The sequence below is a fragment of the Stegodyphus dumicola genome, chromosome 3, assembly GCF_044657685.1.
Source record: "Stegodyphus dumicola isolate Sdum_Otavi_A_Nest chromosome 3, ASM4465768v1".
NCBI classification, from domain to species: Eukaryota; Metazoa; Arthropoda; class Arachnida; order Araneae; family Eresidae; genus Stegodyphus; species Stegodyphus dumicola.
In genome coordinates, this window is record NC_140770.1 from 67999622 (window position 1) to 68021492 (window position 21871).

General features: G+C 32.2%; 1 protein-coding gene across 2 annotated transcripts; it reads right to left on the reverse strand.

The window, feature by feature from the left end:
• Positions 1-331: 331 nt before the first annotated feature.
• Positions 332-21544, reverse strand: trsn (translin). Of its 2 annotated transcripts, none has more exons than XM_085812977.1 (7): positions 21521-21544; positions 19149-19226; positions 18862-18955; positions 9281-9377; positions 5799-5914; positions 5493-5572; positions 332-702 (listed from the first exon to the last, which is right to left on the reverse strand). In XM_085812977.1, the coding sequence occupies exons 2-7, from the start codon at positions 19218-19220 to the stop codon at positions 466-468; spliced, it is 696 nt and encodes a 231-aa protein (XP_085669103.1). In that variant the 5' UTR covers positions 19221-19226; positions 21521-21544; the 3' UTR covers positions 332-465. The 2 variants fall into 2 exon arrangements, with proteins under 2 accessions (XP_085669103.1, XP_085669102.1); XM_085812976.1 differs by lacking the exon at positions 21521-21544 and adding an exon at positions 21068-21224.
• Positions 21545-21871: the final 327 nt, after the last annotated feature.

A 21871-nucleotide genomic window follows, 5' to 3' on the forward strand; every position in this document is an offset into this window, starting at 1 on the left:
TTAAAGATTTCCATATTAATCTGTTGTATCTTTGACACTGACTCAACTAGAATATAAAATTTAATTAAAAGTTGTCCTGATGTTTAGTAATCGATAAAATAACAGAAAGATTGAACTCTGAAGCTACAATATATGGTTATAAATTATTTTACAATTAGAAAGCAATTTGTACTTTTGCTTCTATACGTATATATAACAGTTTAGGAAATTTAACATTATTTGTCTCAAACACTAATCATCCTATGTTTTATGATGATGGAAAACATTTACATACCTGCAATGTTTGTCTGCTTATCACAATGATAATATTTTTACAAAGAACAATGCAAAATTAACATATATACATTCTTTTAATACAAAAAGGAAAGAAATACAAAATGACAATCTTGTTACATTACGGCATTACAACTGCAAATTCACAAGTTAAAAATTATTTCATAGGAAATCAGGACGCAGTCTTCTTTCTTAAGTTTGGGAAACTGATATACTTTCCCCATTTGGTTTCAGACCTCGAATGGATAAATCATATACAACTTCCTCAACTTTTTTAAGGTTGTACTTCAACCCATCAAACTTCTTTCTCAGAAGATCATTTTTCAAGTTCAATAGGCGGAAACCAACATTCATTTCAGAAACAAATTCTGAAATCTGTACAGGTCGACTGTAATCTCCATATGTTGCACAATTCAAAGAAAAACGTGTCTGAAATAATAATCATTACAATTAAACATAAAACTGCTTAATTCTCAAGTAGTGTTAAATCTATTTTTTTAAATTTGGGAGAATTAGGTTTTTCCCCCTATTGTTTACAGATAATTCAAAGCAAATTGTGCAAGTGGCTGCTTGCTATAAATTATTTCTACAGTAATGCTCTACAACTTCAGCATTACTGGCAAATAGCCTTATATATTTCTGGTATTAATCCAAAATTTCAAAGAGACTTAACACATCTTGAGAATAAACGATTCATATAATAAATAAAATACTACATACTACTATGGGCATACAATAATTATTTCATTAGCATCCAATTTCTTTTTTAAAATATAAATAGAGACCTTTTACGTTATTTAACAAGAATAAAATATAGTTGAGATTATACTACACTTCTACCAAACTGCCAGTTTGAAGATGGAAATGAATTCTAAATAACAAATTCTGGAAAACGAAAGAACACTTTCTCCTTTTAATTTTTATGCAGAAGCTTTAGCATATCACTGCTACTTGAATGTAATGATTTTGAACACCCAGCCACAATAAATAAATAAATAAACATAAATAAAAATAAAGTCCCCCCTTCCCTAAATGAACAAAGGATTTATTTCCTTTCTCAAACTAATATAGGAAGGAAGAGAGGGGAAAACAGGAAGGGGGAGAGAAAGAAATTAATTCAAAAACTAACAAAGATATAAAATTATCCAAGTTGATACGGTACAAAGTCCGAGATCCGGACTCGTCGGGCCGTGTATTTTTTATGATTACGAAAAGCTTACACTTGTGCGTTCCTGCTGCATTTGTGCATGCAAAAATTGCTAGTCTAGCTTTGGAATCTTTGACACAAGTTGGAGCCTTTTCTATAGAGCTTGCCAAGGTATTTTGTGGTACATACTGCTAGAAAAGACCAGTTTCATCAGCGTTGTAAATTTCTTCTGGAGAAAGCTTTTATCTATTCATGAGTTCAACAAATTCATCTTAGCAGCTTCAGTATCAAGCTGAAGCTTTTTTACCAGAAATTCTTAATTGCTTTCCAGAGTTTCTTAAACTGGGGTTCACCAAAAATTTTAGCAGTTTTGAAATTTCTTTAACTTATTATACAAAATAGTTTTACACAATGTATCTGAAAATAGATATAGAAAAAATGAAAATGTTCCTACGCATTCTTTTTATAATATAAATGTTCATTTTACTTGCTTTGCACTTGACGCTGTCATTTTGCCTGTTACTTATTTAAAATTTTCACATTGTTCTATGATTCAAAATTAGAAATTAAAGTTAATGACCTAAAATTGCAATAGTATATTACAGTACAAGTGAAAAAATTGACAGTTTCATTCACGCGTGTGTCGGATTTGTGCAGTACTTATGGGATCCCACAAAATGTTTGTAAATATTATGGGGTCCCGGGGTTCGAGAAAAAATCTCAGTGATGAAAAGGGATCGTGATAATTTCACTCATGTGTGTGTGTCAGATTTGCATAATGCTTACGGAGTTCCACAAAATTTTCAGATTATGGGGTTCTGGGGTCGCAATAAAAATCTCAGTGATAAAAAGGGATCATAACTGAAAAAAGTTTAAGAAGCCTTGCCTTATACCAAGGTGATTTTTAAATTTGGTTAATTAACCTCTCGAATATGTGCACTCAGTTTTAAGTTCTTTTCTTAGTGATATTCTTTTCTAGTACTTTTGCCATTAGCATTTCACCCATCAATGGCACACCCTCACTGTGTGACGCTGTCCGATCCAATCAAGTATCACTTTGTCATGATCTTCACTTTTAGCATAACGAATAATTTTTCTGTTATTCGTTGCAAGCAGGGTGCTGGAATCCACAAAAAAATTCAAAAAGTTCCTTTTTCTGTTTTCTTATGCCGTATACATAAGACTTTCTAATGTCATAGTCTTCGCATAATTTTGAGATGGATATACTTTTATCCATTTTTTGCAGCAATTCCGTATCTTGTTTAATGGACATTCAAACATGCTTTCTTTTTGTAGATCCTGTTGCAGCTCCAGAATTAGAAAGTCTTTTCGACATGATCGAAAGTTGAAACTTTAATTTTCATCAAATCAATTATATTTTGTAGGCTGTAATAAAAACAGCCTACAAAAAAATAATTGAGCTGGATCAAATTTGAAAGTTAAGAAACAGCACAATCTATTATATTGGCTGAAATTCCTTGAAATCAGTAAAGTATAATTTTAACCTAACTTAGTAGTGTCCGTTCTACATTATTGGCTATTATCATGATATTGGCAATGAAAGACTAGTTGTTCTGCTAAATTTTGTCTTGCTTCTATCGTGCACTGAGACAATTAAGTTTGATTGTATCAGTTTAGTTATTTATTATACTTATGTTTATTTCTTGCACATGCTTAATGATTATCTGAATCCTGAATGAGTAAATTCCCACATATATACTTATTGAGTCTCGGCTTAAAGGCTTATTGAGTGCTGGTGCTGATACTGCCTGATGCAGCCTCTGCGGGCCTTAAATTCTGCTTGTGTCTCCCTAAGTTCTAAATTTTTGCAGCCCATAAATTTTCGATCCCAGTGTTTTCCCTAAATTCTAAAAATATTTTCATCCTTTAATTTTGTTGCTTGTGCTTCTCTAAATTTCAAAAAGCTTGCCTTCCCTAAAATCTGCCAGCCGGTGCGGCCATACAGCTCTGCCTATGGTTCTGGGTTTATGTGAAAAACAAATCAGTTATTCTTAATTCAAATAGCACTAAATGTAATCTTTTGGCCTATGAGTATCATTAACAAAATCTATTTTTAGAGTATGGTAAGAAATTTTTGTTAAATTTTTCCTTCTCAATATTTCTTAGCGTATTTAACTTAAATCTGTAATCATTGCCAAGAAAGAATGCCAACATAAAAGATTGCTTTACTCTTTGCACTAATATAAAAAATTACTAACATAAAAAATTGTTTGAGCATCATTGCATGAGTAATTACTCAAGTGGTCCTGTGTTGATAAACATGCAATGATGAAAGGAAAATATAATGAATAATGATTTGCCAGGTTAGTGTCAGGGAAATAAAATAGTAGGCATAAAATTAACAATGTTTCTATCTAGAATTTTTCGGTTTGAGATATATGCCAAGCAGCCAAATTATTGATCACACAAATTTGTGCTAAATTATTTCTTCAATAACGAAGTATTTATTTAGCATTTTAGTGCCGAAGGGAAATTAAGAATCAAGGTTCTACACACGTTTTATCAAAGGGGGGAGGGAATCAAATGTGCATGCATAAAGCATTTAAAAAAAAAAGTTGCTGGTTTTGAGGTCCGGATATTAGATTGTTCCAGATATTGGACGTCCGGATCTCGGACTTTGTACTGTGTTAAAAATTTCAATGTAATGCCTTGTTTTCAGAATTAACACCACCAAAACAAACGGCTGGCCAGATCTAAACTTCGTATTCATAATTAATTGATTATATTTACAGAGAATTTATAAAATAATTTTTTGCAATATCTTGCTCTTCCTGATAATTTATGGGAATCTTACTACTACAAATTTATTCTGATGAAAGATGAGAAACATCACTTTTATAATAAAAAACAATATTTTGCAATGTCATCCATTAACTCTAAAATTCTGAGATTCAGGCCAGAAGTTTCAAGCGCTTTCACTCCTCTTTTCCTATTTAGTAAAGAATATTCTGGACTACTATTGATAGTTCTCTCTTTGAGCAACTGCAAGTATCTGCATAAAATAAGCTTTTTTGTCAGCACCTTGCAGGATACAGGCCATCCAAGAAATGCAAGAACACTGTATTTTGGAGAGGGTTAGAGATCATCTTCAGTGTGACATTTGAAAAATTTTTCATGAAATAAAATATGCCCCAATCAGTGGTCTGGCTACAAGACCAATGCTATATCCTTTCCACGCAAACAGAGTGCAAACACCTGCAGTGCAGGCAGATTTTGCTGCATAAGAAAATATGATTGCACTACGGAAAACTTGCTAGAAAGCTGCTGCTTGTTAAAAACAAACCGCTCAATATTTAATTAATGTGTCAATAATATGAAAATATTCTAAATAAGACAAAACTACATTATTAATAAAAGTGGAATATCCTTTATCAACTAACAAAGATTTCTAGTTTATTTAACCCTCAAGGCATCATTACTCTTTTCTCTTTCAGTTGTTACATGCATCAAAGGTAGAAAATGTTCATAAAAGCAAAAACAATCTTTTAATTTACAACATAGGTTTGCTTTCTAAACTGCCAATTCAATTTATATTTGTAAAAATATTATTTATAATTTTTTTGGTCAGTGACTAGATAACTGATATAATTCAAACTATTATATGCTTTTACATAAATAGTGGAAAATATGAATAGGCCATAATTAACCTTCAAAAATAGTTTAATAAATTCTGAGAAAGTTCATATTTTTAAACTTGGCTAGACAAGTTATATTCCATGCTAATATAACATAAAATTTTATCAATATGATATTTATCACAAAAAGAAACATTTAAAAATGTTAATAAAGAGAAAGATACATAATAAAAAAATACAAAAAAAAAAAAAAAAAAAAAAAAGATGAATGCTATCTGTCTTGGTTTACACATATTATATCATTTGCTTGTAAGGCAGTCATCATTCATGTATATTTGAATAACCTTTTGGTTGCAGCATTTAGCTTTTTTCAAGTTTTGTTTCAAAGTAATTTTATGATATTCAGCAATGTTTAAATGATAGTAAATAAATACTTTTTCAAGGGAGAAAGATAAGTTTTGGCAGTAATAACTTACCAATTCATCGGCTAACAGCAAAAGTCCTAACAAGTAATCATCTAATTCTACATGAAACTGGTCAGTTGGATTAGCACTAACTACAAAATATAAATATGAAAATTTTAATATAATATTGAAATAGAACAAAAAATGATAAATGTTAAAAACTCCCAATCAGAAAAGATAATTTTATATTCAAGGAAATACTACAAAAAATATAACAGTCTTTTTCCACAGAAAAATAAATTAGTATATATTTCAATTCTTTTTCTAATGCAACTAACACATTAAACTACTTTATTTATATCCATATCAAATACTAACTTCCTAGAAACTCAGCAGCTTCTTCTCTTTCCAGAAGTTTCCCAGATTCTAGATAAACAATAAATGCAGCAGAGAAAATCAGTCTCTGTGTAACAAATCTCCAATGTTCATGATACCTACATTTTGTAAAATTACAATAAATAAAAGCTCAAGATAAAAGTCCATATATTAAGAAAACAAATATGCAGCTTTTGCAATAAAATGATATTAAAAACTAAAAAAAAAAAAAAAAAAAAAAAAAAAATTAGCCATCTTAAAATAATTATTAATAAATTCCTTTTTATCCTATACACAAAATTATAGCATGGCAAACATAATCTATTATTATAAATAAAAATTGAAAAATGCTGCCCAACTGGGATAGTGGTTAGCGACGCTGACTGCCATACTAAAGGGCCCAGGTTTAAATTCCGCAGAAGGCATGGATGTTTGTAAATGCATAGGGTCACTCTAAATATGTGGCGAGTCGAAAGTACTCTCAAGAGGTTGGTAGCAGAGGAAGAGGGGTGGGGGACCCTCAGACCCATCCCCACAGGTTCCTCTTCTTCAAAATTAGAGGCAGAAGTGAGCAAAGCTGTACTGTCAGCTGTATGGTGCTCAAGGCTATTGCCAACAAAAGGCGCAGTCTTGCACTCCTTGCCACGATTAGACAAGTGAGATAAGTCACAACAACAAAAAAATTTTAAATATTTTCCAACCCTATGATCAAAATCTTCTTTGCTATACTTATATTTCTTAATAAGATATATACATATTTTCAAATAATTAAGAAAATTTCTATAATCTCTTAAGCATTCAAGAAAACAAAATTATGAAAGTTTCTCACAAAAATGAAACAAAATATGGCACCACATCACAAAAAAATATGGTATATTCCTGTTATGCACCTGCAAGGCACTATTTTTGGGTTTCAATGTATGTTTAGCTTTTCCTTCACAAGTGCCAAAAGCGTGGCATATGCTTAATGGAAAAGTACTGAAAATATGTATCGAGTTAATAATTACATATATGTTATACTAAAAATAATTATGATAAAAAACGAATTAATCAAAAAATTAGTTTTTGCATATAAAGTTAAATGATGAATTTATTAAACAAATTTTAAAAATTAGCAGCAAAATAAGAAAGCAAAATTAAACAGAATATTATGAGAAATATTAAATAGAAATAAGAAAAGAAAAGTATTAATAAAGAGGTATATCAATTTAGATAAAGACATGACTGACAATGCTAGAACCATAATCTGTTTCTACATACAGGAAGTTTTAAAAAAGCTGAGGTAAAAATAGGTGCTAGAATAAATCAACTGTTAATAAATGCACAGTTCAAAATGACCATAAAGTTGTCCCAAGATGTTTGATAGCAAAGCCAAGAAGTGAAATGAAAACAAAAGAATAACACACAAGAAGGAAAGGCAAATTTAATTGTGAATATTTACAGCAACTGCTCAAAAAAGCAGTCACCAACTATAACACAAACTTCATAATAGTGATGCAGCTCCATCAGTACTCAGAATTTCTTTTCAGATTCAAGTGGAATCATAAACAAGGCTTTTGAGATATCTTTATAAGCATAGCAAATCTGGCTGTAATTAGGGCCGAGGTATGAGACCATCTTGCTAGATAGATTAGTGTCGAAAGGGCATCCAGACAGTTCTTTATATCTTGTCAAAAATGAGCTGCTGCTCCATCATGCTGAAACAACATATGCTGCCAAGCTGTTGAAGCTTCAACTGAGGTCATGAAGCAATAGCAAATCTGGCTGTAATTAGGGCTGAAGTATGGAACCATCTTGCTAGATCCAACTTGCTTGCTTCCTCTGGCAGCTCTAGCAATATCTTTTGAAAGAAACTGGTACTTTCTGCCATCATTTCTGGTTCAACATAATGCCTGATGCTTAGACAGAATGATTCTTATCTAAACATAAGAATCATTGCTGATGTATAAGCAGACATGTTGCTGAGTTAACACTTGCTCACACACATGCAGTCTATATGTTAAATTCTTTGTCGTACTGAAGGTAGCTTCATGTGTGAAAATAACATGACAGAAAATCCAGCTGTTCCACAGTTTTGTTGTACAAACAAATGACTGAAGTCCACATGACGAGGACATTTCCATAACAGTAAGGCTCTCAGACTCTTTCAAAAATGGTGCGGGAGCAACTGCTCATCATACAACATAACATATTGTGGAATGCAACACAATAATGTCATGCTCCACAAGCTTTCTTGCTTATGGCTCTCAAACTTTCTAAAACTAGCATCCTTACCCTCATTAACATTGCAAAAAAAAGGAAATCCCAAATCATACAAATGGCAACAAAGACACTGAACTGATTTATGACTCAGCTTGCTTGTTAAGAAAATGTTTGTTATAAATTTGCTATATATATCTCTATTAGCAGCTTGCTTCATATATGAAATATGTATCAGCTTTCTTGTCATTTCTATATTGCTTCATCACCTCAGCTGAAGCTTCAAATGACAAATTCAAAAGACATACTACAATTAAATGAGAATTTGTAACTTAATAAAATTTCATTTAACACAGGTTAAAATTGTTACAGAGAATGAATGAAAGAAGACAAGAACTTACTAAATATTAATAAAATATATGAAGAATAACACACTTTACATTATTAATACATACTTTACATTATTAATACATACACATAAAACCAGTGTAAAAATAGCATTCCACTATAGTACAAATAATTGATATGAAACAGCAAAAACAGTTCAGAATCCCCTGTATCATCAACAAAAGTCTTGAGACTCAAAACTGACAGCTTTTTTCCATTATAAATAGTTTGTATGGGACTAAACTGGCATTAGATCTTTATAATACAGACTAAAATACATTTCCTAATATTTACAGGTGATTATTTCTTATCATGTCCTAATTTACTTGCTGTATATTAAAGGTTGTAGAGACATTAGGATTTTTGGAAAAGCCAGAGATGAAAAATTAGCAAACTGCCTTCGCCGAGAATCAAACCACGGACCTCTGAAATACCAGCCCAGTGTGCAAAACCACTACACTATGAAGGCACACTGGGAAGGCAGGAGAAATACCTTATATACTCACACTTTTAAAGGGTGATGGGGTTTTTAGGAGACCCAATTGCCAAATCCTGGGTGAGGAGAATCATCATCCAACACCCTTTTAGTTCGGGTGCCACTTGTAGAGACATTAAGATTTTTGGAAAAGCCAGATATGAAAAATTAGTGAACTGCCTTTACCGGGAATCGAACCATGGACCTCTGAAATACCAGCCCAGTGTGCAGAACCACTACAACACGAAGGCATGCTGGGAAGGCAGGAGAAATATCTTATAAGGTAATAATGAAATATTAATCCGTACTTTTTTAAATATCAGTATTTTAGATAAACTCCGAGAAATTTGATTACATACATGAATTACAAAATTCAAAAAATTCTTTTTTGAAATTAAAAATTAAATGAATAATTAAAAATCACCTATAATATTCATCAACAGGAACTTTTTCTTGTAAGACTGCATACTGGTTTTTAACTGTTAAAAAATGTTCACGAGCTTTTTGGCACAGTGTAGGTACTGAAAATAGAAAATATTAATAGTAATGTTGCTATAAATTTGCATAATTTATAGCAACACAAAATTCTATAAGAAAAGAATAATAATGTAACAATATATAAAACATTTCAACTACATAGTAAAAAGCAGAACAACACAGTTATAAATTATTCAAGAAGAATTAATGATGTACTGTTGACAGTAAAGTTTTCAAGAAATTCAAATTAAAAAGTAATGTTAAAAATGTCAAATTATCTTTTAACTGAATAAATACAATTCTTGTTATTTCAACACTAACAAGAATCATCATATAGTTTGAAGTGTGATATGAAAAGTTTTCTGTTTCATTAAAATTCCTTCAATACCAATCTAATTTATGACAATGTTTCATTAAAAAGTGTTATGAATATTAATTTCATTCTTCAAGTATGTCCTATTTAAAAAAAATTAGATCCATTAACACATTATTGCACAATAAAAAAATAAAACTATAGACAATTAATTAAATTTAAATGAAAAATTTTTAGAATGCTTAATCTTTAAAATAGTTTGAAGATGGTGAAAAAATAACATAAATTAAAGAATTATGGATACTAAAATTCTAACTTTTCATGAATTAAATAAGCCATCTAATTTTTTTTTCATTTATACATTACACAATATGTTGAATTTTTTTTAAATTGAGTCCCATAATTCAATGAATGCTACACATATTTGATGGATTTGCCCAATGTCAAGAAATGTATCACAAATGCTACCAAAATGCTTAATATTAAATGGAAAAAAAATTAATGTTGTTGGTCACAGTAAGATTTGTTGTTAATATCAGTAATTTATCACACAGAATTTACCAAATGCTTAAAAATTAATAAAAAAAATTTTTAAATAAAAAATAAAAATATCATTCCACTTAATTTTTTTTAAATAAATGGAAAGAAAAATCAGTTTAAAAACATTGTTATGAATAATAAAGCTATTTTAAAATACTTATAATATTCAAATCATTTCCCAGTGCATTCCATTCATATTAATTTTTAACCCCCCTGAGTAGCACAGCTTTTTGGATATACTCAGGAAGACCTCATTTAAACAGCTTCTTTTAGCTAAATTTTTATAATTACTTGTTTTAGTCCCCATTTCTATAAACTTCCATTTACTAAGATGATATTTATATCATTATAAAAATTAAACAAATAAAATATTTTAAATTATAATCTAATATATACCAAGTGACAAAAGAAAAAAATCTCATGACTAGATAAAAGGTGGTTATGCTACTCAGGGTTAAAATACTGCAACAGTACTAGGTGATCCAAACGTAGCACAAAATTTAAAATTTCAATAATTCAACAAGTACAAATAGAAGTGTGATGTAATTTTTCACAGAAATGCACAAAAGATGCAATTTTTTTTTAATAAAGAAAGATTTTATTTCCAAATTGCCAAAATAGTTACATTTTTCACTGACAGGTGGCGTTTCAACTCTGTTAGAAATCCTTACTGTGATGCAGCAAGGTTTGCAATGCAACTAGGATAACAGATGTTTAATGTGACGGACATCATTCTCATAGCCATCAAATGTGGTCCCATACTCCACATAGCACTGACGAGGGTTCAGCCATAATTCTGTTGCATGATGGTGAATAACTTCCTTCAATGTGGCCAGTAATGTAGGATGATCACTATATACCCGTGACTTCAAGTAACCCCATAACTAACAATCACAAGGTGTACAGTCCAAAGATCCTAGTGGCCATTCATGAACAAAATCTCAAATGTTGATCACAGCAATGACTGGTCAGGACCTGTACAGAAGTACCTCCTGCACTACTGGTTACATTATGAAGCCCTGGCCTCTCCTGCACGGTGGGAATGACGATGTCTCTTAAAAGCATTGGATAATAGTTGATTCTGATATAAAAATGTACTGCTGTGAACTTCCTGAAAAGGGGCTAATAATGAATGACACAGTGAGACTCTGCAATGCTCTCATCTTTTGCAGAAGCAAAATGGCTTCCACAATTACATCTGGGTTCCCTCTCATCCAGATGCATCAGCTGTGTTGTGTATATTTAGACTTTCATTAAGTAGGCCTCATTAGTTTACAGGATGTTTGACAGCCAGTCTAATATTGTTTTCCATCTGCTGAAAAGGCCAATTTTTAAATTCATATCTCTGAAAACCAGTTGGTTTTAGTTCCAGTACATGGAATTTGTAACAATACTTCTAGAGGATGATCATAATTGATAATCACACAGTCTCACAAAATGCTTATTCTATAGGACTGCTACAGCACCACCTTGTTGCGGCAAAGCCAGCGAACTATTAAAAACAACATTACCCTTTTTGTGAATGGCATTACTTACGTTTTTGTATTTATAAATGTTCTTTTGCTTGTTCTATACTTCATGTTTATGATAGGAAATAAATAAGTATAAAATACTATCTCCTAATATCTGGTGCCGAAAAAACCATTTACGAAACAGGACCTTGAACTTATACTACCTACTGTTGGATTATTCTTGCTGAAATATTTTACTTCCGACATTAAAACTTAGTTTTGTTTTTGTTCTTTTCTACTACTCGGGCAATGGCGCCGACCGGTGAAGCTGTAGACAAAATGACGCAACTGAAACGAAAGCGGAAAGCCGTGCGAAGTAATGTTTCTCGCTTTTCTACTGAAATTGGTACTTTGAACGATGATTTCTCAATTGAAAAAGTTGAATATATTTGTAATCGCTTAACAACTGCTTTAAATGATATGAAACTAATAGATAACGAAATTCACAACTTCCTTTCTGACGATGAAAGTGATAATTTGCTGTGTGAAAACTACATAGATACTGGTGAATCCGCAATTTTCAAAGCACGAAAAATTATTCAAAATAAATTATCGCCAACTCCAAATAATGTAATATTCGAATATAGATATCAATGATTTAGCGATGATAATTGGCAACCCTCCTACTACAGTGCCTATGACTCAACCATATACAGTTAAATTGCCAACAATTAAACTACAGTCATTTACAGGAGAAATTGAACAGTGGCAATGTTTTTGGGAACAGTTTAAATCTTCTATAGATGCCAATCCACATCTTTCTGTTATTGATAAACATGTTTTCCTCAGAGGTTATTTAGATGGTGAAGCTAAACGCCTTGTTGATGGAATTAGTGTAATAGGAGACACCTATGAAACAACAAAAAAATTGTTGGAGGAAGGATATGGAAATAAAGATCGAATTATCCAATCACACTTAGATTACTTAGAACATTTAAATGTTATTCAAGATCCATCTCCTACGCATCTAAATGATCTTCACATACAATGTAACAGAAGAATTCAAGCTTTAACTGCTCTGGGTGAAAATATTGAAGCATACGGTAGAATCCTAGTGCCAAAAATTATTCATGCATTCCCCAATGATATTTGTTGCCGCTGGATTATCTATGCCAAGCGAAGGTAATATTACTACAGTTACATACCTAAACGAAGGTAATATTACTACAGTTCTTGGTAGAAGAAGTGGAAGGTGTAGTTGCAGCACAAAGAGTTAAAGGTATGTCTTTTTCTGATCACACCCTAAAGTGCACTGTAGAAAATTTTAATATCAATTCCAAAACACTAAACAAACGTAAGAAAATTTCACCATTTTGTTCATTTTGTGATACTACAGGACATTGGCCTCAATATTGTGAAACTGTTAGAGACTATGATACTCGTGTTCGAAACTTAAAACTTCATATCACTGCTTTCTGTGTACTAACCGTGGTCATAGAGTTTCAAACTGCCCAAGAAAAAATACTGCACGGTGCACTAAATGCAAGAAAAGGCATCATGTTTCTATTTGTCCTCCTGTTGAAAACAATCAACTGCGGATAACTAACAGTGCTGTAAATCACATAACCTTTCCTAAAACAATTTTCACACATTTGCTAACTGCTCGTGTGTACGTTACTGGCCCCACAGGCATTACTAAATTAACACGTTGCATTTTAGATGGTGGTAGCCAAGCAAGTTTTGTTCACACAATCCTCATTGAAAAACTGAAGCTTAACGTTATCAGTTCTGCCTCACTTTCAGTTCAAGCATTTGAATCTTTTACTTCACAAGAACAACGTAGATGTGTTCAACTGTTACTTTCAAGTTTGTGGAGCAAACAAGCATTTTTGATCTCCGCATTTGAAAGCTCCAATTCCTATACTACACATCCTACTACTCCACCAGAAATAGTTCACTTTGCTCAGAAAAAAAGATTGAGAATTGCTGATCCTCCGGATGACTCTTCACTGCCCATAGAAATACTTATTGGTAGTGATCATTATTGCCAAATTGTTTCCACAGAAGCTCCAATCAAGCTTTCAGAATCTTTTGTTATGGTACCGTCAGTGTTTGGATGGGTTCTTAGTGGAACAAGAACACATACTACAATCACTGAGAAGACTTCTGTCCATCAAGTTTGTGTGCAAGTTAAGACTGATTGTTTAAATGATCAGGTATGTCGCTTCTGGGAATTAGACTCCATAGGGATAAAAGATGCGCAGAAATGAAAAATGACTACTCGAGATGAAGAAATTTTATCAGAATTTCACAAAACTTACAACACTGAAGACAATCGAAGAATTGTGTCTCTGCCTAGAAAACCATTGGTCACGCCTTTGCCTACAAACAAAATTATAGCGGAAAACAGATTTCATTCTCTTAAAAAAAAAGACTTGCATTTAGTGATGTGTTACACAATATGACAACTGCATGCTGAATTACATTGAACAAAACCATGTTGAAGTTTGTTCCATAGATGAATCCAATGAGAAGCCAGTATATTACCTTCCTCATCATGCTGTAAGAAAGAAAACACAATCTGAAACCAAGTGGAGAATTGTGTTTGATGCTTCCTTGCATGGTATAGGAATGATTTCACTGAACGATACCTTGGAAGCTGGCCCGAATCTTCTTCCTGAATCTATTGGTTGTCTACTAAGATTTCGATTGCATGAATTCGCTGTTACATGTGATGGTAAGAAAGCTTTTTTACAGTTGTCACTACATAAAGAAGATAGGGACGTCACAAAATTTTTCTGGTACAAATTAAAATCTGATTCATCTCAACCTACTACTTTTACAGATGAAATAACTGTTTACAGATTTACTCGTTTACCATTTGGCCTTACTTGCAGTCCGTTTTTACTCTGTGCTGCGACACGAGAATTGGCTGCAAAACATATCGCAGAATTTCCAATTGCTGCACCAATGATAGATAAAACATCTCTATATGGATGACTTTCTTGCTAGTATGAAAACTGAATCACGCATTATAATGCTATATCACGAGATCAAGAATTTAATGGCTCTAATAAAATTGCCTATGGAAAAATGGGCTACAAACTCTTTAAAACTCAAAGATGTATTACAAACACATGAAGAATCTCACAAAACGGAAACAACTGTCTTAGGTATTGGCTGGAATACAACTTCTGATACTTTGAAGCATGCATTCAAGACTTCCCTCTGTGTTTTTACAGACAAACCACTTACAAAGAGATGGTTACTCCGCTGCATTGCTAGTTTTTATAATCCCTTAAGCCTTTTTTCACCGTTTACTATTCTTGGGAAAATCTTATTCCAAGATACATGGATTCTTGGAATCAAGTGGGATGAATTACTACCTGCTAATTTATCAACTTTATGGTATGCAGCTGTGAAAGAACTTGATGACATTTGCTCCCTTCAAATTCCTCGATGCATAGGGATTTCATCACGTTCCTTTTGCTATTCATGTGTTTTGTGACGCATCTGAACGTGCCTATGGTTCAGTTCTGTACATTGTTACCTTTAAAGGTGACCAATCGAATGTGAATTTAGTGTGTAGTCGCAACAAACTAGCTCCTATAAAGAAAGTTATTTTACCTCCTTTGGAGCTCTTGGCTGCCCTGATGGGAGCACGATTGTTGCAATATTTCTGTGCTGAAACAAACATCTGTTCGTCAAATGCAACATTGTGGAGTGATTCTCAAGTTGTCTTAAGGTGAATACACAGTGACCCCAACAAATGGAAAACTTTTGTTAGCAACAGAGTAACAGAAATTATTTCCTATACCAATCCTTCACAATGGAGACATTGCCCTGGCAAAGACAATCCAGCTGACAAACTTTCTCGAGGTGTTTCACCATCAACACTAAAAAACCTGGAAATTTGGTGGAACGGCCCTCCATGGTTAGTCAAATCTCTAGAATATTGGCCTCATTCTGATACAGTCTGAAGATTACAGTCATAACTTCGAGGCAAAGAAAGAAAAAGTTCAGACCCTTCACATCGTATCTACTCAACCAATCATAAAGGCTGGAAACTACAGTTCTTACGTTCGACTGTTACGTGTAACATCTTGGATTCTTCGCTTTATTCACAACTGTAGGAAACAAAAAAAGTTAGTGGGTGAGTTACATGCCACAGAACTGAATCAAGCTCGTATTTATTGGATACAGACCGTTCAGAAAGAATCCTTTCCTTCAGAATATGAAGCTCTGTTGACAGGAAAATCACTCCCTAAGAAATCAAGGATAAAACAATTTAACCCTTTCTTCAAGAACAATATTATACTTCTTGGTGGTTAATTACAGTTTTCTGATTTATCTCATGCTGAAAAACATCCCATATTATTGGAAGGTTCTCATCATTTTACAAGCCTACTGATACGCCAAACACATTTACGAAACACATTATCGGTGTTCGGATTGTACTTTCTCAGCTTCGTTCAGAATATTGGATATTAAGAGCAAGACAAGCCATTAAAAAGGTGATAAAGACTTGCCTTCCATGTAAAGTACTTAAATAAAAGAGAAGTGAACAGATAGAAGCTCCACTACCAGCTGAGCGAATTCAAAAGTCATCTCCTTTCGAAACTACCGGAATTGATTTTGCTGGACCACTCTACGTAAAAAATAATAACTCCATTACAAAAGCCTACATTGTTATCTTCACATAAGGCTACAACTCGAGCTATCCACTTAGAATTAGTTTCCGATCTGCGTACTGATGTCTTCCTACTTGCATTACAACATTTTGTCTCTAGACGTTCACTTCCTCATACAGTGTACACTGATAATGCCACAACTTTCTGCACTGCGGACAAAGAGCTGAAGTTATTGTGGGATACTATATCCTCTGCCAAGGCACAACAGTTTTATGCCCACTACAATATCAAATGGAAATTCATCGCCCCCCGAACGGCTTGGTGGGGAGGATGGTGGGAAAGAATGATTGGCTCAATTAAGCGATGCTTCGGAAAACATTAGGTAAGGCTCTTTTGGATGACGCTGGTTTGATCACTGTATTATGTGATATTGAAGCCGCTCTTAACAGTAGACCGATTGTCCATGAATATGGAATAAAAGATGACTCTGAGGAAGCTTTAACACCCTCGCACTTCCTCATAGGAAAGAAATTAACCACTATTCCTTCCAGTCTCACAAATCCTGAAACAAATTTAAATCATATGAGGAAAAACCGTCAACATTTGATGGTCTCCTTTTGGAAAAGATGGCAAAAGGAATATTTGATGGACTTGTGTACATTTCATCAAGTGCGGAATCCATCTGAAACAAATAAAATACGGAAAGGGGACATTGTCCTACTACAAGAAGATGTTAGACCTCGCCACACCTGGAAGAAGGCCTGTGTTGAGGAGCTAATCCTTGGCCACGACAAAAGAGTCCGTACTTGTGTTCTGCGCACCAATGGACATACCATTACCCGACCTGTGCAGCTGGTCATCCCCCTGGAGGTTGACCAGGGAGGGGAGGATGTTGCGGCAAAGCCAGCGAACTATTAAAAATAACATTACCCTTTTTGTGAATGGCATCACTTACGTTTTTGTATTTATAAATGTTCTTTTGCTTGTTCTATACTTCATGTTTATGATAGGAAATAAATAAGTATAAAATACTATCTCCTAATACACCTGTTGGTGTAAAACAGAACTATTCTGTCAATATATTTCATTATTAAAAAGAATCCCATGCCTTTCTGTGAAACCTGCATTGTGCTACTGTCTGCATTTTCAAATTATTGAATTTTCGCCTTTCCGCTTGCATTTGGATGATGCAGTTTTCTTATATACTACTGTATATAAGATAATTACATATTTTACAAATTACTGAACGTAAAAATTTATAAACTTTTCTTTAAAAAAAGTAGTCTATTTCTGTCACACAGAGTTCTTTAACTGGATATTTAGGAGAATAAGATAAGCATACTACTGCAAAAAACATGAACAGTAAGAAGATATTAATGATTTTTATCATACATCATTTATTAAAACTTTGACATACAGTGAAGTCTAGAATGCTTCACTTAAAATAGATTCTGATATGTCCCAGACCTAACAAAATTAAAATGAATTTACACTATACGTGCTGATATACCTCTGAGATGCCTTATTTATTCTGAATGTTAGATTTTTGACATACCTCAGACATTATAAAATTATAGTCATTTCAAAAAACAAGTATAGACTATAAAGTGAGCATTTATATACTTGAATATATATATATATATATATATATATATACACATATAACAAACATTCTTCATTCGTAAAAGGTAAATTTAAAGTTAGTTTCTAAATAACTTTGATTTTTTTAAAAATTTGGTTTTTCTACTCTTAATTGACTTATTACTCTTAATTGAATTATTCTAGTCTTTAATTGCTAATTTCTCTAAATTCTACTTGTTTAAATTTCTTTTTAGTAATTCACAACATTTGGTTTTACTTTTGGTTTTGAATTTTCCTTCTACGCTTGCCTACATGGATGACAAAACATGAATTGAATAATTGAAGAGTTAGATTTGGAGGCAACTTCTCCTTAATAAGTCTGTCTCCTGCCTGCTCAACAATTATTCACTTATGTATTTTCATAAATTTTTAGGATTACAAAATTTATTGGAATTATATATTATACATTTATTATACATTCATAGATTTTGATACTTACACTTAATTTAAATATACTATCAGAATTTAAATGATATTGTAGATTGGTTTGCAGCAATAATTAATCATTTATTTGTAATTCAATTTCATTTAAAATTTAACTAACTTTAAATTTGCTTTTTACGAATAAAGAATGTTTGTTAAATTCAAATTTCACTCCTTGCAGCAATGGTGCAAGGGAATTATTTAAATTTAATTTTATTATATTCTTTTTAATATATATACATAGATATATACAGACACACAAATTCACTCACTTAGGTTCTTTCCCCTAACACAGTATAGTTTTCACTATTTTTAAGCACAACAACTTGGAATTTTGTTCATATGTCAGGGGGTTAATGATTATAACAAACAGGATAAATGGTATTTAGTAAAGTAATTCAAAAACGTGAGAATAACTGAAAACTTTCTATATTATATTTCAGTGATTAAAATAATAATAATAAATAAATAAACATAAAAGTATTACAAAAAAATTAATACAAAATATTATAATAGTTATGATACTAACTCTGCGATAAACCTTTAGCTTTGTGAACACCTTGAAGTAAAGTTATAATTTCCCGACTAGTTTGTTCAATTTCTTTGACGATAACTCTAATAGCCTGAAATGGGAAAATATTTAAAACTGCAACTTTAATACATGATTGGTATTGCATTCCACCTGAAGATGAAAGAACTATAACAATAAAACATCACTTATTTGATCCTTATATTCACCATAAGCATATTTTCAGAAAATAAAAAAAAGTTTACATAAATAAGAAAATAACAAGTGAAAATAAAAATTTAACTCACTTCACGTAAGTTGTCTTCATCTTCCATATACTTTTGGAACACAGAGAATATTTCAGAATAACTCTGAGCCATGGTTATCTAAAAGAATTTTTCATTACAAAATTCATTAAAAATTATGGTGTGATACATATTTTAATATACATTATCTTCGAAGTTTTTTATTTTATTTTATTTTTTTTTAATGTTAGAAGTATCTTCATGGAAATTCTTATGAACTTTTTGGACATTTGCATTATGCTTTGGCAACTAATCAGGATCCAGAGTATTGTTATTCATTACAAGATCTTTACTTATCTTTCAAACTATACCTACATTTGGTACTTTCTAATTGCCTGCAGTTCCCACCAAAAAGGCTAAAAAAAGTATTCCCGAGACAACACAGTATGTCACCAAAATAGTTATGTGACAATTTGCAATGTTGAAAAGAGACATTTATGTGGTGACAGGTATGCATGCAGTGTTGTGTAATTGTTAGCTATTTTGATATTTATTTTTTAACTGATTAGTTTTTATTTAAAGTGGTTTGTTTAATTGAAAGTTTTGATCTGAGCTGCAGTTGTTTTACTCAAATTTTAATTAATGGTGATGATTAACCTTTATTAACTTTTGAGGAGAAACTTTTATTTAATTTCTATTTGAAAACTTAATTTAAGTTTGTTTGGTATGACATTTAAGGTTCATCAATTTTAAATTTTGATTTTATGTAACACTTAAAAAAGTGGTGTTTAAACTTAACTGTTTTGCTAATAAATCGTGTTTTAATTTTTTCCCCTTCCTTTCTGTAAAATTAATGAATCTTTATTTTCTGATTCAATGGACATTTTTCAACAATTTGTAACTTACTAAAATTTTTATGTAACAGAAAGAATTTGGTACTTAAAAATGTGTGAAATTATTTTTTTATACCTAAAGCTGTCTGAATTCCAGAATTTGCCTGGAATGTTTCTATCATCTGTTCCAAAGGGAGGTTTTCACTTCAAGCTGACTTTGTCTCACTAAAAGTATCAGAAAAACATCTTGTCTTGTAGAAATGAGATCTGGCTAAAAGGCTAGCAATTTGTATGCTTTTACCTTGCAATGCATCCACGGATGGGGGTGAAAATTGTCTTTCCAGTGTGAGTCCCTAGTAAATGGTGGCTAGTGAAGAAGCTAAAGAGTAGAAAGTGTTGTTTTCATAAAGTATGAAAGGTTAGAGGCCTAGGTGATTTCATAAAGTATGGAAAGTGAGGCCTAAGAGCTGGTAGGATTATTCACCTTGTCTGGAGATCATGTAGTGTGAAGAAGAAATGATATCATTTATTGTCTGCTAGAGGTTGGCTACTCTCTTCAGTTTGCTTGATGGGACAGTGGAGTGTATCTAGCCGGAGAAAAGAATCACTGAAAGGCAATGAAAATTGAGAAGTCAATCAGTGAAGATGTTTTCCTGGCTGGGAATAGAAGACTGAAAAACATCATGGTGAGCTGTGTACGTTTTGATGGTCTGAGGGAAAGAAAGTTTTCCAGTCTAAAATCACTACCCTATTTGCTGAACCGCTTTTTCTTCCTTCCCCTACTATAGACATGGTTTTCAGAAATTATTGTGAAGCTAAACTAGTTCCTCAAAAATCCTTTCTAAGCTTTATGCATTATTCACGTATGATTTATGCTACTAAAAGGAGAACAAAAATTCATAAACCAGTGTTTCTTTTTTATTGATAAAAATACTATACAATAATAGCTAAATTAATGCATTTAAAAGCTAAACAATAAATTCTCCGCAATCTGCGTTAAAAGCTATTGAATTAATCAAAAACTAATTCAAATGTCAACAGAGAGAAATGACTGAATGTGTTCAAAATTAGTTTTTAATTACGACGATTCAATTTCGTAATGCCATTCTCTTAACTACCCATGAAAATTCAGACAAAGCATCTACTTACCTGGAACAGCTTACACTTTTTGTTTATCAACAAGATGAAGCAAATTATGCGACTAAATGGGAATGACAAAAATTTTCCCCAAAATTTCCCGATATTTCCCTACTTTTTAAATAACGATGAATACTGTCACAGTGACGCCATTTCGTTGTCACAAATTATTTGTAATTTACGATGATATATCTAGATTTTGCAATGGATTTCTGTGTCGTCAAATATTCTCTTGTTACCAATGATTTAACTTTAAAACATTAGAAATAGTATGCACTTTTTCAGTTATTCGCTTAGAGCAAGGATGTCAAACTCGCGGCCCACAACAAATATTTTTGCGGCCCGGCTAATATATCGGCAAATAATAATATATAATAATAAAATAACATATCGACGAAGAAAAAAATGAAATGTTTACTGCTAAGTAATTAACGATAATTTATTCAGTGTTGTTAGATTACTCACAGCGAGCTGAAACACACACTACTTAAATTACAAATGCGTGTGAGTAGCTTGCGTTCAGCTACCTTCGGCTTTTGGGGAACACGTGCACTCAGAACTTGTACGCATCCCCCGATAGCCGAATGTGGCCGAACTCATGGTCTCAGTTTTCCAATCATAGTTTTGTACGATATATTGGTGCATGCATGTGCATGCACTTTGCTTAATTATTACTTAATTCATATTGTTACGGATTTCATAGCTATTTATTTAGTTAATTTTTTTTATTTAGAATTGTAATTAGATTTGCTTCATGTTGCCTTAGCAACGCAGACGGTTTTTGAAAAGACAGCTGCGTTGGAAGGTTAAAAATAG

Bases quoted from the DNA above. Each gene is read 5' to 3' on its own strand.
- trsn (XM_085812977.1), bottom strand. From the start codon at position 19,220: ATGGCTCAGAGTTATTCTGAAATATTCTCTGTGTTCCAAAAGTATATG. The intron at 9,378-18,861 runs GTTAGTATCATA...TTCTATTTTCAG, and splicing joins AGCTAAAGGTTTATCGCAGA to TACCTACACTGTGCCAAAAA. The intron at 5,915-9,280 runs GTGATTTTTAAT...TACAAAATGTAG, and splicing joins CCTGTTGATGAATATTATAG to GTATCATGAACATTGGAGAT.